General features: G+C 49.0%; 1 protein-coding gene across 1 annotated transcript in view; it reads right to left on the reverse strand.

Annotated features, from left to right (window-relative positions):
• Rras2 (RAS related 2) overlaps nt 1–18,086 on the reverse strand; it is a 72,069-nt gene extending 53,983 nt beyond the window's left edge. Inside the window, exon 1 of the mRNA XM_051149254.1 lies at nt 17,740–18,086. Within this exon, the coding sequence (XP_051005211.1) occupies nt 17,740–17,847 (108 nt within the window). The 5' untranslated portion in view covers nt 17,848–18,086. The remainder of the gene's footprint in view (nt 1–17,739) is intronic.
• Between the last annotated feature and the right edge of the window lie 232 nt (nt 18,087–18,318).

Consider the following 18,318-nt stretch of genomic DNA (forward strand, 5'->3'; position numbering starts at 1 on the left):
GATCCACTTAAGTAATAGTCTAGAATATGCCAAGAGGTTAAGGGAAGGAATGTGGGGTATTTTGTGACAGGCAAGGAGGACAGCTGGAACCGAGCTGCTCGGGCAGCAGCTGTGCACCATGCACTGCTCATCCAAAACCACTAAACCCGAGTAACCCGTGTCAGGCAACCTCATCTCACTGACGCTATTTCCTGAAAGCCCTGTCTGCCGGAGAAGCCTCAAGTAGCTACATCATATACAGTAAGAGCAAAGGGAAAAACAACAGCCAAGCCTCCATGGGTTAAAAACTGAAAGCAGAGGCTCCCAGCGCAGTCACAGATGGCAGGGGTTTCTGCACTATTAGCCTGGAGGCCCAGATGCTCAGCAGGCTGAGGCAGGACAGCCTGAGTCTGGGGTCTGAAGGCAGCTCAGGGAAACAAACATAAGGAGAGCCAGTCTCATAAATAAATAAAAAGGTTTTGATTAATGGATTGGTGATCATCGAACCCCCCAGACATCAGAATGGTAGGGAGCCCCAAGACCCCAGAAGTGATGAGCTCTGAAGTGCTGAAACACCCCACACACACCATTCCCACCCTGTTCTTAACATGAGTGAAGGAAAAGGGCTTGTCCAAGTTACAAGTAAAATATTTTTACATTAAACGACTTGATAATTTAAAAATAGTTCATTCATGCCAGCATCTTTCCTGAAATACTTAGTGCAGGGTTGCAATACATTATTATAAATCCATCTAAACATGGAAACTCACTAAGCAATTACAGAGTTAAACCTTAGCTTTAGCCAGGCAGCGGTGGTGCAAATCTTTAATTCCAGGCAGAGACAGTCAGATCTCTGAGTTCAAGGCCAGCCTGTTCTACAGAGCAAATTTCAGGACAGCCAGAGTTACACAGAGAAACCCTGTCTCAAAATAAACAAACAAAAACAACCTTTGCTTTACATTCTATTTCTGTTTTCTTTATTCCAAAACCCCACAGACGTCTCTCTTAACCCTGAGTTTCATCTGTAGCCCAGGCCAGCCTCAAACTCCTGGTGATCCTTCTGCCTGAGCTGGGGTCATAGGCGAGTGCCACAACAACAGGCATTCTGTAAGTTCAAACCCACCTGAACTGAGCCAAAGACGCCTGTGCGTTCATGTACAGAGATGTACAGAAACGTACACACAAAGCTTGCGGCGAGCCCCCACCTTAAGTAGGTGTCACATCTTAACGTCAGAAGCCAGAGGCCTGACATCGCAACTCTGCTAGCCGTATTGTTCCCACACCGTGTTCTGCACCGTCAGCGTTCTTACCCACCGCAGATCTTCCCTGCTTCCCTCTCCCTTGCTTCCCGCTAACAACCCGCCGACTGCTCTAATCTCAGCCGTATGTCACGGTGGAACTGCACACAAGGCGTAAGGAGGAAAAGCCACGAGGAAATGAGACAACAGCAGCAACTTTTCAAGTCCTTTCACATTGCTCAAGTCAGAGTTTCCAGAGAAATTAAAATAAGTAAGACTTGTCCAAACACCATTTTGGCTAAAGAAGAATACGTGTGGGTCCACTACAATAACCGGCATGTGCGCACACGTGTGCGTGTGTACACAGGGGGTTTGTCTGGAGGTCAGAGGACAACATGTGGTCCTCTCCGTCTACTACACGGTCTCCAATTGAACTAGGTCTCATCGTGCTGGGCAGCAGGCGCATTTACCCCAGACCATGCTGCTGACACATTTTAAAAGACAATCTCTCCCTGCCCACCTCCCCCCCCCCCATCTCTGAGCCTAAAGCGTGTCCTTTTGGCTACACAGCTGGCAAGCAAGCCCCTGGGATCTACCCGTCTCTGCTCTCCAGTGAGGAAGTTAAAGGCACACACTTTTGTGTCCAACGTTTATGTGGGTTCTGGGGATCCGAACTTCATGCAAACAGTTTACCTACTACGCCATCTTCCCAGCCCTGCAAAAACAAAGCCTCGAGTCTGCGTGCACCATATATGATCTTTTCATTACAGAGAAACTCTGAAATTCGAAATGAAAGCTGGCTCTCTGCCCTGGTCAGCACCAGCTGCGATAGGGACATAGATAGAACGCGTTTCTTCCTAAGGCCTTGTTTTGAAGTAGGCTTCATACAGTGCAGGCTGGACTCAGCGCACAGCCAAAGGCGACCTTGAACTCTTCGAGCCCCAGCCTCCATCTCCCCAGCACCAGAGCACAAGTGTGGGCTCTCACGCCTGCTCCTAAGATCTCTTTGATTTCCAATTATATCTGATTCAAGACCAAACGCCAGCAATTAATAAACATCGACCTACATTTGGCAACGTGCTTAGCTGCACAAAACAATGATGTTCCTGGCCTGTGGCTCTCAAGACGGAATTGTGGAGAATAAAATGCGCGAGCAAATACAAGTGTGGTGCCAAACAGTTAAAGACACAAAGTATTCAGCCAGCACACAGGGTGTAAAATAGAGTCAAGGTGAATGGGGCTGAAACTGATGTCTGAAGTCCCCATGGAGATGGGTGGCTTGTCCGTAGCCATCCAATCCTACCCTGCCGAGCCAGCATCTAAGTCTGTCTCACAGGCAGCTCATTCCAGATGAAAACAACACTGAGGCTGGACCGCTCGACCCTACGAGACGACCTAGGAGAACAGCAAAAGCCATGAGGGGACAGTCCGAAGCAGCCTGTCCGCTGAAACCGTCCATACACTGCTGCTATCCTCAGGGCCAGAGAAATAAAGCAGTTGTTTCAGGCTGGGCCACAGACTACGACTCTCTCTCAAAACACAGAGGAAAATAGAAAGCATTCTTGTTTGTTTGTTTGTTTTCTGTTTTTTGTTCTTTGAGATGGGGTTTCTCTGTATAGCCTTGGCTGTCCTGGACTCCCTTTGAAGAGCAGGCTGGCCTCGAACTCACAGTGATCCACCCGCCTCTGCCTCCCGAGTGCTGGGAGTCCAGGTGTGCACCACCAGGCCCGGCTGAATAGTAAAGCCCTTAAATGTTGCTACTGAAGGGTTAAGTCAGGGGTGTCACATGCTTGAGGTCAGGCTGGGTGACAACAGGGAGACCTGGGCTCACATAACAAAATTCCACCATTAATGTTGGCTGAGAGGACAGAGGACGTAGCTCAGTGGCAGAGCAAGTTATAACAACAGAGACAGAGCTCTTCCTTTAGTCCTCAACACACCAACAAAACGTAAAAAAAAAAAAGCCCTTAATGTTGTAAGACACAGAAAATTTACAAGCTCTTTTCTTTGACCTTTGACCCACAATTGAAGGATCTGCTCAACTTTTCTCCAAATATCAATTACATAAAACTTAAGATGCTGGGTGTGGTGGCGCACACCTTTGATCCCAGCACTCCAGAGGCAGAGGCAGGGGGATCTCTGTGACTACAAGGCCAGCCTGCTCTACAAAGTGAGTCTAGGACAGCCAAGGCCACACAGAGAAACCTTGTCTTGAAAAAAAGAAAGAAAGAAAGATGGATGGATGAAGGGGGCTAGAGAGATGGCTCCGCAATTAAGAGCACATGCTGTTTCTTCAGCGGTCCCTAGCTCAGTTCCCAGTACCCATGTCCAGCAGCACACAACCGTCTGTAACTCCAGCTCTGGAGGCTCCAACACCCTCAGCCTCCACGTGCACCTGCACTCACTTGTGCACAGACCCTTACACAGACACACACATTCACACATAATTTAAAAAATCAACAGTAAAAATAAATCCAAAAGAATTAAGAGGCTACCCAAAGTAAAACTACAAATGTCATTGAGACGCAGATAGTCACCTGATGCTAGAATAATGAAACCCAACAAGTCTATATATGAAATCAGGAAAAAAATAACAACATTCCATATTCAATGCCATCTCATGCTTGCACACATGCGCACGAACACACAAACACATCTCCAACCTCTACTTGTTCCAGTACTGAAAAATGAGTAGTCAAGGATTTAAACCGTGAAAGCTAGGCTGGCATTGTAGCACAGTGGTACAGCATTGGCAAGTCCCTGGGTTCAATTCCAAAAGTAAAAAAAAAAGGGGGGGGGGGCAGGGAGAAGGAAGCAAGGAAAAGAAAACCCTGTAACTTTCCTCTAAAAATTATACCTGTCCGCCAAAAAGCCAAGCTAAGTAACTATACTGACTTTATCATATAATAAAAATAATTTAAACCCTGAAGGTCAGCTTGCCCTTTTGTATCAAAACAATGGAAGGTTCAGACACTTCTGCGGTGTCTCTCAGCACGGGGCAGTTTGTGACTTCCAACATCAAGAATGCTTCTTCATAAAGAAACATGTATTCTTCTACATACAGGCAAGAATAATAATTGCCCTCGAAGAAATGGTTTCATTAAATAGTATCAAGATTTAGAAAAATACCAATTTTGTGGTCTTAAGAAAACACTGCCACTGCTTAAATTAGACTGAACTACCAAAGCTACTCAGACAGTCAGGCTCGACATCTAGAAACTGCCGTCCATGACAGAACTTCCTAGAACACAGTAACGCAAAACAATATGGAAGAAGCATTTCACAGTCAGTGCAGGAACTGCTTGGCATTTCAGAAGATAACAGAAAAAGATAAATCCAAAAAATGGAGAAGAAAACCTTCCCAGCCCTAAGAGTGTCTCGTCACTTCCCAGGCAAGCTAGGAACAAAGGAAAACTTGTAGTGGCAGTTTCCACTGCAATGATAAGTGGGTCAGGCACACAGGGAAAAGCCACTTCTGAGGGAGAGACTTCTGTGGGAGCCAGATAAAGCAAAGAAAACAGGATTCCCACCAGTTTCGTACCTCTGCCCTCAGCCAATCACCATCGTCTTGCTAAAGTAAATACAGCCTTACATAGTCTCATTAAAAAGCGCCTGAAAGTTATTTAAGGCACAGGTCCCAAAAATAAAAACAAGAAGATTGGCTGGGTGTGCAAGATACAGGCTACAGATACAGGTCACTTATTCATCACACTAAAAGTCCTGAGTTTCCACTCTCAGCAGCAGGGATAGGAAGAAAAAGCAAAAAACAAAAAAACAAACAACAACAACAAAAAACCCTAGCAATAAGAAAACCGTCACTAGTAACATACATGTGTAGGTGTATGAACCACATGAGTGCAATGCCCACAGACGCCACGGGAGGGTGCTAGACCCCCTGGAACTGGAGTTACAGGTAGTTGTGAGCCTTCCCACCTGAATTCTAGGAACCAACCAGGATCCTCTGCAAGAGCAGCCAAGTGCTCTTGACCACTGAGTCATCTCTCCAGGCCACAATATACTATGTTCTTGAGAACTGCCGAGTGCACGTGTGGTGGCTGACCTAAGAAGGGCTCACACAGGCTCACATGTTTGCCTATCTAGTCCCTAGAGGAATGTCTGGTCAGGATTATGGAGGAAGTGTATCACAGAGGGCGGGCGCAGTCTGTCTGTCTCTTTCCCTCCCGCTACGTCTCCAGCACCATGTCTGCCTGTGTGCTGCCATGATTCCCCACCATGATAAAGGACTGACCTCTGAACTGTGTTAAGTGCTTTCTTTATAAGAGTTGCCTTGGTCATAGTGTCTCTTCACAGCAACAGAGCCCTGACTAACACAGGAGGTTACTGAGACATTCTGAATGCTGTTGTACACATGTACAATTTTGTGTCAGTTTTGTTGGGTTTTTGTTGTTGATGATGATGCTTTTTGTTTTTTGAGACAGGGTTTCTCTGTGTATAATCCTTGGCTGTCCTGAAACTCACTCGGTAGACCAGGCTGGTCTTGAACTCAAAGGTCTGCCAGCCTCTGCCTCCCTGAGTGCTGGGATTAAAGACTTGCGCCACCACCTGGCTTTGTGTCAGTTTTAAAATGAAAATTTTGGGTGGCTGTCCTAGTTAGGGTTACTAGTAACCAAAGCAACGTGGGGAGGAGAGGGTCTATTCGGCTCACACTTCCACATCAATGTTCATCATCACAGGAAGTCAGGACAGGAACTCAAATGGAGCAGGAACTTAGATGCAGGAGCTGATGCAGAGGCCACGGAGGGGTGCTTACTCCCTCTGGCTTGCTCAGCCTGCTTTCTTATAGAACCCTGAACCACCAGCCCAGGGGTGGCCCCATCCACAATAGGCTGGGCCCTTCCCCCATCAGTCACTAATTAAGAAAATGTTGACCAGTGTGGTGGTGCATGATTTTAATCCTAGCACTGGGGGGTAGGGTCTTATAGAACCTTGAACCACCAGCCCAGGGGTGGCCCCATCCACAATGGGCTGGGCCCTTCCCCCATCAGTCACTAATTAGAAAATGTTGACCAGTGTGGTGGTGCATGCTTTTAATCCCAGAATGGGGGGTGGGGGTGGGGGGAGGAAAGGGCAGAGGCAGGTGGATCTCAGTGAATTCAAGGCCACCCCGGTCTACAGAGCAAGTTACAGGACAGCCAAGCCTACACAAAAAAACCCTGTCTCAGAAAGAAAGAAAGAAAGAAAGAAAGAAAGAAAGAAAGAAAGAAAGAAAGAAAGAAAACCCCTGTCTCAAAAAGATACATAAATAATCAGTCTCTTTTTTTAAAATCCAGTCTCTTTTAAAAGCCAAAAGTAAGCCGGGCGTGGTGGCGCACGCCTTTAATCCCAGCACTCGGGAGGCAGAGGCAGGCGGATCGCTGTGAGTTCGAGGCCAGCCTGGTCTACAAAGTGAGTCCAGGATGGCCAAGGCTACACAGAGAAACTCTGTCTCGGAAAAAAAAAAAAAAAAAAAAAAACCAAAAGTATTTTAAAATCTAATGTCTCTCAACTATGGGCTCCTATAAAATAAAAAATAGGTTAAATGCTTCTTACTTGAAGAGCAAAGAACCACAGTGCAGCCACAATCAAAGCAAAAACAAGCTTTGACTCTGTAAATAACTTAATGTCCAATGTCTGGGATCCACTCACAGTCTTCTGGACTCCTCCCAAAGGACTTGGGTCACTTCTCTGGCTCCGCCCTCTGCCGCACACCGCTTGTTTTCGAGGCTCTGGCTGGCTCCGCTCCACCACTGCTGGTGGTCATCCCACTGCACTGGCATCTCCAAAATGCTGGGGTCTTCTGAGACAATGGGCAGCACTTTCACCAACAGCCTTTCTTAGGCTCTCTCCATGGTGCCAAGCCTCAACTTCTTAGCATAATCACTTTACTCCTGGGCCTTCAACTGCTACTGAGATTGAACCTTAACCAATGGCCTCTCCAGGCCTCTCCAGTGAGATGACTGGACATTGTTAAAAGGCCCATGGCTAGAGTCATGTAGCCTCCACAGACAGCCAACAGCCTCCATAGGCACTGGCCGATCCCAGCTGGAGTCACATAGCCACATAGCCAAGGACAAAATTCCCCTAGAAGCCTTTAAAAAAAAAGCCAGCGAGATGCTCCTAGGGGTCACTGCCATTTTGTATGGATGGCTGACTCCTGCATGCAGGCTGTTTCTGCAAAATAAACACTCTTTGTTTTTACATACTACTTGAATCTGGGGTCTTCCCTCAGTGGTTTTCGGACCCTTAAAACAGTACCCAGCTTTAACAGTACCCATGATCTGTTGGGGCTTCAAAACCTGTAACGCCTGGTTGATTCTTACACTACCAAGTTCAGCTGCCAAAGCAAGGTACAACCGTGGCCACCTCTGGAACACAGCTTTCGTGCGATGACTCTGGGCAAACATTTCCCAGAAGATTTCACTTCAACCATGCTGCTCTCCTCTTAATCACCACTAATTTCTCAGCTCCAGCTGACCAGCATCAATTGTCCCAGTAACTCAAAGGTTTCACTTCAATGGTGCTGGTCCCCTGTTAACCCCAGCTGACTCTTCAGCCACAGCTGGCCAGACTCTTAGTTCCAAACAGCAAACACGCAACAGTCCTGACAGTCTTCCAGTGACTCTCAGACTCCCCTCTGACCTTTCACAAGCCAGGCTTCCGTTGTCTGAATTTTACTCTCCGAACTCACTTCTCCCACAGAACAGCTCACCAAGCTTTGGACACTCAATGGCTTTTCTCGTCCAACGTCCTTCCAGGATCTTCCCAAAAGCAGCAAGGTCATGTCTGTCACAGCGGCACTCCACTATCCAGGTTATCGGTTTCTGGCCCAGTTAGGGTTTTTATTGCTGTGAGAAAACACCATGACCAAAATAACTCAAGCAGGAAAGAGTTTATTAGGCCTAAAGTTGCCAAAGGAAGGACAGGAAGTCGACTAAGCTGCCAAAGGACAGACAGGAACTCAAGCAGGGCAGGAACCTGGAGGCAGGAGCTGATGCAGAGGCCATGGAGGGGTGCTGCTCACTGGCTCACTCCCCGCAGCAGCTCGGTCAGTCTGCTTTCTTATATACCCAGGACCACCTACCACGGGTGTTCCCACCCACAATAGGCGGAGCCCTCCCCCATCAATCACTAATTAAGAAAATGTCCCACAGGCTCGCCTACAGCCTGATCTTAGGGAGGTATTTTCTCAATTGATGCTCCTTCCTCTTCAGCAGTCTAGCGTGTGTCAAGCTGACATAAAACGGGCCTGGCACTGGCTCACACCTACAATCCTAACACTCAGAAGGCTGAGAGCCTTGAGGTCATGGACAGCCTAAGGTACAAAGTGAGATCTTATCTGAAAAGAGCAAAATGTTGTTTGTCTGCTAACTTGTTTTGTTATTTTCAAGACAGGGTGTCTCTGTGTAGCCTTGGCTGTCCTGGAGCTCACTCTGTAGACCAGGCTGGCCTCAAGCTCACAGAAATCTGCCTCCCTCTGCCACCCAAGTGCTAGGATTAAAGATGTGCACCACCACAGCCTGGCTTTTAAAAACCAAATTAAAGAAGGGAAGGAAGGTTTGTTGTTCTTGATGGCTGCTTATAAGCACTGAAATCACGTCAGAAATGGGGTGGGGGGGAAGCAGGCCGGGTGTGGTGGTGCACGTCTTTAATCCCAGTGCTCGGGAGGCAGAGGCAGGTGGATCGCTGTGAGTTCAAGGCCAGCCTGGTCTACAGAGTGAGTCCAGGATAGCCAAGGCTACACAGAGAAACCCTGTCTCAAAAAACCAAATTAAAGAAAAAGAAGAGGAAAAAAAGCAATAATCCTGAGTGACAAAGTAGTTCTTTGAGTATTAATAATTCTCACAACAGTGCACAAAAGACAAAGAAGCATTTTTAAAATAACTGCAACTTCACGCATTCGGCTGTTTTAAGTGGGGTGAGTACATTTAAAGACCTGGAGGGAAGTTAGGAAGAAAGAAAAGATGACCCTGCTAAGAGCCATGAGGTGGCTCAGTGAGCAAGGGCGCCTGTCACCAAGCCTGAGGACAAGAATTCAATGCCCAGAGCTCACATGGTGGGAGGTAAGAACTAACTCCCACAGACTGTCCTCATGGAGCCCGCGTGCACACGCACACGCACGCACATACACATACATACACACACACACACACACACACACAAACACACACACTCACACTCACAGGCTTCACTGGCATAATCAAACAGTATTGAGCATTGTAAATCCCAGTTGAGGGCGCAGTGCCCAGTGTTAGCCATCTTAGTGCCAGCTTACTCCATGATGGTCACAAGACAACTACCCAGTGACACACTTCTCAGAAGTACCATATGCATGGTTAAAACTTCAGGCCTCTAAAACAAACTGCTGAATACTGTTACCTCACGCAACATTGAAGACGCTGACAGTGGGAGTGTAACTGTGTAGCAGGGCACCTCCCCAGGATGCCCTAGGGGCTGACAGTGGGAGTGTAACTCTGAGGCAGGGCACCTCCCCAGGATGCCTTGGGGCCGACTGTAGGAGTAACTCTGAGGCAGGGCACCTACCCAGGATGCCTTGGGGCTGACTGTAGGAGTGTAACTCTGAGGCAGGGCACCTACCCAGGATGCCTTGGGGCTGACTGTAGGAGTGTAACTCTGAGGCAGGGCACCTCCCTAGGATGCCTTGGGGCTGACCATGGGAGTGTAACTGTGTGGCAGGGCACCTCCCCAGGATGCCCTGGGGTTCGAGCAAACTCCGACATCAAAGTGAGGTCAAGAGGGTACTTCCTCTGAAATACATGTTGACACTATGTTAAACCCCTGCTACTTTCCCTATATGGCCCATGCTAGGCAGGACCTCAGCATCCTCCTGCTGCAAGCCCCCGCACCATGCCTCCAGAGCTGGGATCATCACACCCACCATCTCATGTACTAGCTTTAATATTCATTTATGATTCCTGCTTAATCATTATGATTGCCAAACAGTTATTGTCTCTGATTCTGCTATTTCCTGTGTGTTCATTCCTTAGTCAGAATTCTGCCCAATCATTTATTTATCATGTACCCATGGATCAAGTTTGTGCTTTGTTTTGAGACAAGGTCTTGATATTTCAGAGTCATGATCCTCCTGCAGCCTCCCAATCCCCAGTGCTGGGACTCGGCGCACAGATTCTTCCTAGGCAATAAGCCACTGTCTCTTCTAGTGATAAAGCCCCAACTCTGCCCAGAGGAATTAATTCTCCCAGGCTGGCTTGTCTTTCTCTAACAAGTTCCCACCATTTTCATTTTTTCTGAGTATTTCCTTAGAATGAAAGACATTCCAAGCTCATCTTGTGTTTTCCAAGCCCAGCCCTGAAATCAGATGTTTCTCTCAAGTTCTTTCTGGCGCTGTGGCTCTTAGTGGGGTCTCTGCAGCTCTCGCTGAGCTGGAAAGGTGCAGAGCAAGGGACTCAAACGCATTTGCATTTCTGTGCCGGTGAAGGTTTTAAGTTGTGAGTTCAGGCCAGTGTCCTCAATGTCAGTCCCTTCTGACCTTTGCCCTTACCAATTCTGCAGTCTCCTCCTCCTCTCCAGCAGGGAGACCATGGGCCATAGTTTCCAAATACATTTGCTTATTTGATAATATTAGGATACAAAAGTGCCACAAACTGTAAACCAATACCTACGCGAGAAAGAAGGGAGGGAGGAAGAGGTGATGAGGAGGAGGAAGGACTGAGGAGAGAATGAGGGAGAGAGGGAGGGAAGGAAGGAGGGAGGGACGGGGAGGAGCAGAGCCTATCAACCGGAGCTCAATGTTTGCTTCAGGTTCTTTCAACCTTTATCCTGAGGACACAGTCCAAACACTGGGTTCAAACATTACCTGAAATATTTCCCTCTGGTCCTTTCAACATTTTTGCTCTTCAACTGACAGGTTAGTTCGCTCCTTTACCTGTATCCCACCTTCCGGTATCTGTTGACTGGGACAAGATCTCCCGTAGCCCACACTGGCCTTAAAGCGCTGGCCAGCTCTACCTCCCAAGGGCTGGGGTCACGAGTGGACCCCACCCACACTTGGCCGTACCCCACCTTAAGAAAAGTCCCTTTTCTTTCACTGCTCCATTGTTTTACTGTTTGCTACTTATATGCTGACCGGGTAAAACATTAACATGATTGCAAAAGTCAGAAAAGGGGAACTGTGAGGGTCCCTGTCCCCATCCCACCATCACTTCCAGGTCACCCCTACTCCCTCTCTGGATGACTAATCTCACGTCTCTCAAGCACCCTTGTGTTCTGTTTTTGTTTTGTCCCCAAAAGCAAACACAGATTTGTTCTCTGAGTTCTCTCCTCCTTCATACACTATAACAGGAGATTTTTCTTATGTAATATACGTATACACATGGGGTGCACTGGATGTGCCTTAATCACTCCCCACCTTACACTCTAAGGCAGGGTCTCTCCCTTGATCCCAGGAATTCAGGTAGTCTAGCTAGGCAGCTTGCTCCTGAGTGCTGGAGGGACAGGCCACCACACCCACCCAACATTTGTGTGGGTTCCGGGGAATCTAAACTCCAGCCCACACACCTGCATGGCAAGCCCTTCTGAGCCACCTCCTCAGCCCCCAGGGATTACTTTTAAACTTTTTAAAAACATTTTTATGTGTATGGGTGTTTTCCTGGATGTATGTCTGCACCATTTGTGTGCCTGGTGCTTCGAAGGCCAGGAAAAGGCAGTCGGAGGCCCCTGAACTGGAGTTACCGCCAGCTGGCTATAAGCCAGCATGTGGGTGCCAGGATTCGAATACAAGGCCATGAAAGAGCAGCCAGTGCTCTTAACTCCTGAGCCATCTCCAGGCCCACATCATTTCGGGGAGGGGGGTTGCAGGGAGACATAGTCTCCTTATGTAGCCGTAGCTGCCCTAAAATTCAATATACAGACCAGACTAGCCTCAAACTCACAGCGATCTAACTGCCTCTGCCTGTCAAATGCGAGGCTTAGGGCGTGCTCTACCACGCCGTCTCTTCATTTTTTTCCATTACCCAATGTTTCTTGAGGAACCACTGCACAGTTCACTGGAATCTTTCTCAGTTATTCTTGCAGTTGTGTCTCCTGGGGAGCACATGGTTGTTACCCCGATATCCTACTTCGTAGGTGGCTTCTAATTTGTGTAACTAACAACACACGCCATTGTCCATGCGCATTCCTGTAGTGCGCAAAGTGATCTTTAAACTTCCAGATTTAGGACTGTTGAGTCTAAAGGTAAGCATATAAATAGTCAAATAAATACCGACCAATTGTCCCCTAACCACCTATTACAACGCAGTAAGAACACCCTGTAATGGTGGTGCAGGCAGGCAGGAAAAACAAGAGCTCAAAGTCATCCTCAGATACACAGCAAGGTTGAGGCCAGCCCGGGGTCTAAGATCCCTATCTCAAAACAGAAAAGTAAATAAAATTTAAAAGCTTAAAAGTTGGCAGGGGGGCCAGGCAGTGGTGGCACACTCCTTTAATCCCAGCACTCAGGAAGCAGAGGCAGGTGGATCGCTGTAAATTCGAGGCCAGCCTGGTCTACAAAGTGAGTCCAGGACAGCCAGGACTACACAGAGAAACCCTGTCTCAACAAAACAAAAACAAACAAAACAATAGTTGGCAGTGTGTAGTGGTGCACGCCTTTAATCCCAGCACTTGGAAGGCAGAAGCCGGCCAATCTCTGAGTTCAAAACCAGCCAGGGTTACATAGAGACCCTGTCTTTTAATAAAAACAAAACAAAAAACAAACAAACCAAAAAAAACACTCTAAAAAATTCAAGTTAGCTCACACAGGCAAGAGGTCAACCTTCAAGGGCTGGTTCTCTCCTTCCATATGTGGGTTCCAGAGACCACACTCAAGCAGGCAGGCCTCTGTCCACTGAGCGTTTTCACCTGCCCGTAGGTGTCTAACTTCTAACTACAGCACCTGTCTCCAAGATGCAGCAAAGGAAACGGCACTGAGGCTAAAGGCACAGCCTTGGCACGTGGGTCCAGCAACTACTGACACAAATACAGGACTCCAAATATATCCAGGATATGCGCTCTAGGAAAGGACATCATTCCCCAGTGAGCAACGTCCAGGAGGAAACAGTGTCTGAGTCCGTTGTCCACGCTAACAAGGTCTTAAGATGAATGCTCAAGAATAAGAAACAGAAGCTGAGCACAAGCCTGCAAGCCAAACACTCGTGAGGCTGAGGCAGGAGAACCTCAAGTTCCAAGACAGCCCGAGCTACAGCCTGAGGCCAGCTAACCCCTATACAGCTCAACAGTCTGACAAACAGAAAAGTAAAAAGTTAGGATGCCACAAGAACAGCCAACAGGGTAATTTATGTCTTTAAGTCTGTGAAAACATGCACAGCCTCTTCTCAGAGTTGCCGGAGAAACCATTAACCCCAAAACTTAACTATTACATTATTGTTTGATTCACGTCTTTGTTTCCTGTAACTGGGGACTAAACCCGGGGCCTGACAAATGCTAAACACATGTGCTGTTACTATCCGGACAGGAGAGCAGAGAGAGCAACTTCTGTGCCATCCAACTGTTGAAACAATGGACTGCAGAGAATTAAAACTTCCTCCAGGGATCGACTGCTGGAGGAAGAGAAAGTCCGAGGCCCTGATGCCAGCCAAAGAAGAGTGCACACCCCAGGATGAGAGCTCCCATAGCCCTGACAGCTTAGCAGAGATGGGAACAGCAGCTAGGGCAGACGGGAATCACATTTTGACCCAGCCTGCTTCGTTCCGTAAGCCCATTTCCTTTCATTTAAACCCAAGCCTCATGGCAGTACCCCAAAGATGGACTTGGTCCTCTTCCCAATGCCAGATTCAATAAATTTGCTTTCTCGGCTTTTTACCATTCCATGTCTCTTTAATTGGGGTATGAGGGACAACTGGCCAGCGTAGTGTGTTTGGGATGTCAGAGGCCAGGCTTCGACCCGAAAGGCTTCAGTTACAGCGCTACCACTAAGCAATACCTCAGTCCCATCATTTCTTAAAAAGCAATTGCAAATTAATAAGGTTTTCCCAACTCCAATGAAATCAATACTCACGGTCTAAGTACTTCATGGCAGAGGTGAGAAGGGAGAAACAGGGTGGAGGGAGAAGGGCTTAAAATAATGGAACACATTATGGACTGAGGAAAACTACAAATTTTACTTGGGAAGAACATCAAGACACTGAACAGCCACAAATAAGGTGATCGCTGGCTTAGTCACTGCTGGGCCGAGCAGTTTGATCTGCTGGCATTTTATTTACTCCAGAAACCCTACGCGCTCTGTTAATCTGCCTTTTCAGATGAGAAATTGAGACCCAGAAAACCTAAGAAACTAGACCAAGGATACCAGCCAGTCAGAACACAGAAGAAAAAGAGGCAAGCTCGGTCCTTTACAGAGAACTCAAAGCCCTAAAGAAAAGGTGGGAGATGGAGAGACCCCGCGCCCCAGTTATGCCAGCTGGAAGAAGCAAAGACACACAACTCTCAGCCTCCCACTCTACGTCAAAGTTATGTCCTAATCAGAGGTTATTCATGTATTTATGTATTCTGTTCACCAGTAGAATGTGCAATGTTTTCAAAAAACTATTAACAGCCAAGCATGGTACATACCTGTAGCTACCTTATAGTGTCAAGCAGTAACATCTGTAGTAGTTCAAGGCTGGCCTAGGCTACAGAGCTAAGACTACACCCTAAGAGCCTTAGCAAGATCAATTAATAAAAATAGTAAGTTTTAAAGGGATGTACCAAGGTTACAACCCTGCCAAGATCCTGGGCCTGATCCCTAGCACCTGGTGAGGTGGCAGGGCATGGTTGGAGGAGAGCCACTGACACTGGGACGTCCTCTACATGTGCTCATCCCTTTTAAGGGGAAGGGTGATTGTGAGTGTGGTACGTGTGTCTACTGTCAGTATGGGTGTGTTTATATGTGTGTGTAGACCTAGATGACAAACTGTGACTTTAGTTCCATAACCTACGATGAACAGAGTGATCGATGCAGCCTTTCTCTGATCTACACATTGTCTGAAGCCCTTGGTGTTAATCCACCTGACTATATTGGCGCAGCTTACAGATGACTAAAAGTCAAAGCACAGACAGGTTAAGTAATTTATCACGCTGGAGGGGGGAGAGGGGAGGGGGGGGAGACACACAGCACAGAGTCTCCACACAGGTGCTATGCCTCCTTCCTCCTCACCAAGTCAACCTCAGAGCCTATGTTCCTCTTTCACCAGCCACCAAAAGCCCCAGATCACATCTGCCTCTCCCAGTCCCCGAGTCCTACACATCTGACTCCTCTTCCCAAGCTGGCCCATGACTCCCCACACTCAGCACAAGTCCACTCATACAACTCCCAGTAAGACTCAGTGCTCTTTTTTTAGGTAGTAGGGTCTAACACAGAGCTTCCCACACACTGAGCTACATCCGAGGCCCCGCGGTGCATTTCTGAAGCCTTCCCACATTGACTTTTTCAAATCTGAACAACTCACGCACTTATAGAAACAGCTGCTATCAAGAGCACACAGGTGCAGCTGGGTGTGGTTGTGCACACCTGCACACCAGCACTCGGGGAGGCAGAGGCGGGAGGATCTCTCTGAGTTTGAGGCCAGCATGGTCTACAGAGCGAGTCCCGGGCAGCCATAGCTACACAGAGAAACCTTGTCTCAAAAAAAAAAAGAAAGAAAGAAAAGAAAGAAAGAAAGAAAAGGACGTCATGTCTGAGACCTATTTGACTAATCGGGGCTCAGAAAGGCTATTTGGGTGTTTTCATAGCCAATAAACAAAAGACACACATTCATGTCTATAGGATGCAAAGCTCGCTGACAGTCCTTAAGTGTGTACATTGTTGGCATGAATGTCTTTACTTGGTCTCATTTCAGAGCCTCTAGACACCAGACCACTCACAGCCCTTTGCAAAGGGACTCAGGAAGGTCGGGAGCAAGACAGTGATCACCTGGAGTGTCAGGGATTCGAACACTATTCCTCAAATACCTTAGCTCACGGAAGCAATCACATTCACAGTCCCTCCCTCGAAAACTTAACGGTTCTCATTTAAACCTCTAAGTAATGTTATCGATCAGTTCTGGGATCCAGGATTCGCTCCAATCCCAGCACAGGGAGAGTCAGCTGTGACTTGTTTTGCTTTGTCAGTCACTTAAAAGCCTCTCTTGGCCCCAGGCAAATAGCAATTCGCCAAAAAGTCTGACTGAAGTCTGGTAAACTTAAGCCAATCTCACTTCTCAGTCGGCCTGACCCCCACCTCCACCACTGCTGAGCATACGGCAACTCGTCAACACTCGGGACATAAACATCCTCCCTGAATACAAAGGTTGAGTGCTATTTTTTAATTCTATGGACTATTACAGGGGCCAAGTATTGTTCATTCACTCGATGTGAACATACTTAGGTTATGGAACTGTGCGTCTTAAGACACTATAAACATCACAGTTTATAACGAAACAAAATAAGCTAGTCAACTCTACCAGTTCAACAAATGGGTGAAAGGGAAAACAGGAAAAAAAAAATATTTCTCCACCTGTACTCTTCGATACAGTAAAAAATACCTTTGTCCTTTAGCAGGGTACCTGAGCTCTCTCAACATATGCCACGCCTTTCAGGGTGACAAAAGCAAAGAGATCTGCAGCATTTGCTTTTTAAAAACCAAAAAAAAAAGAAAAAAGGAAAAAGAAAAATCACTGAAAAATCACTCGGACCTCTTAACCAAGAAAAAAATCTAAGGACGAATTTCACCTCCCCACACACACCCTTTTTTGGGGGGGGGGACATAACCAGACTTTCTTCCTCCAGTAACCAGAGGGGCGCGCGGGGGGGGGGGGTGGGGGTCTGCAACACAAACTCACACTCGTCCTCTCCTAGCCGGGCTCATCTCAAACTTCACCTAAGCGAAGAAGCAGGCGGGCACCGGGAATTCCAAGGAAATGGTCTCGCCCCTATCAAAGCACATTTTTAACTTCCTCGAAGCCATTATTTCTCTGGGGCACGATCAAACACTCCCACCCGGACGTACCACCTAACAGACCACTTGTGAGAGAAGCTCACACACACACACACACAAAGAGAAAACACTGTTGGGAGCCCGCGGCACGGAGGCGCCGCCAAGTAGCCCGGGCGACCGCGGCCACTGAGGCATGCTCCGGGTGCCCGCTCCGGCCCTTGGGGCAGGAAGCCCGGCACGGCGGCGCGGCTGCTCCCCGCGGGCTCCTGCCCGGGACCGGAGCGATAAGGTGGAACTGAGCTTCCCACTCGGCCAGCTCCGCCCTCCGGGCCACATTCCTGAGAAGCCCAAGTCCCCGGACGCCTCGCCGGGCGCCTGGCGGGCAGCAGCGCGGCGCCGTGGCCGTAGGGCAGGAGCGCAGCGCCGACTCCACACTGCCCGTGCCCTCGCAGCCGCGCGCCCTGGCCCCGCGCAAACCGCACCCGCACGCGCCGCACGCGCCGAAGCCCCGCAGCCGCGCGCCCCGGGCGGGGTCGCCGCGGCCACAGGTAGCGCCACCCGGCCGCCACCGCCACCCCGCAGGCCTGCTCCAGGCACCTGGATGAACTGGATGGTGAGCGCCGACTTGCCCACGCCGCCGCCGCCAACCACCACGAGCCGGTACTTCTCCTGGCCGGAGCCGTCGCGCCAGCCGGCCGCGGCCATCGGGACGCCCCGAGCCCAGCCCGGCCGCCGCGCGCCCTAGGCCCGGCTCCGGGGACGAGTGCGGCCGGCTGGGCTACAGGCAGTTAGGGCGCGCGGGGCCCGTGAGTGGCCTGGAGGGCCGCGGAGCGCTATCCACCCCGGACCGGCTGGGAGTTGCCCGAGACGAGAGGGAGCCGGGAAGGCGCCGGGGCAGGGGACGCAGCGGCCAGAGAACGCGCTCCTCTCCGCGTCTCTGCAACGCAGCCCAACGCAGCCTCCAGCGCCGCTACAAATGGCCGTCTGGGGGCCGGGCCGCCGGGCTGGGGTACTACATATGCATGAGGGGGCGGGGCCAGGCCGCGCCCGCCCGGGCTGAGAATCTGGAGCACAGTAGGCTGCAGACCCCGCGGACCTGCCCCCCGGAGCAGCGGGAGGCGGCGGAGAGGGAAGAAACCGGGAAGACAGTAATTGCCTAAGTCAAGGATCGTGTTC

The sequence above is a fragment of the Acomys russatus genome, chromosome 7 (assembly GCF_903995435.1).
Source record: "Acomys russatus chromosome 7, mAcoRus1.1, whole genome shotgun sequence".
NCBI classification, from domain to species: Eukaryota; Metazoa; Chordata; class Mammalia; order Rodentia; family Muridae; genus Acomys; species Acomys russatus.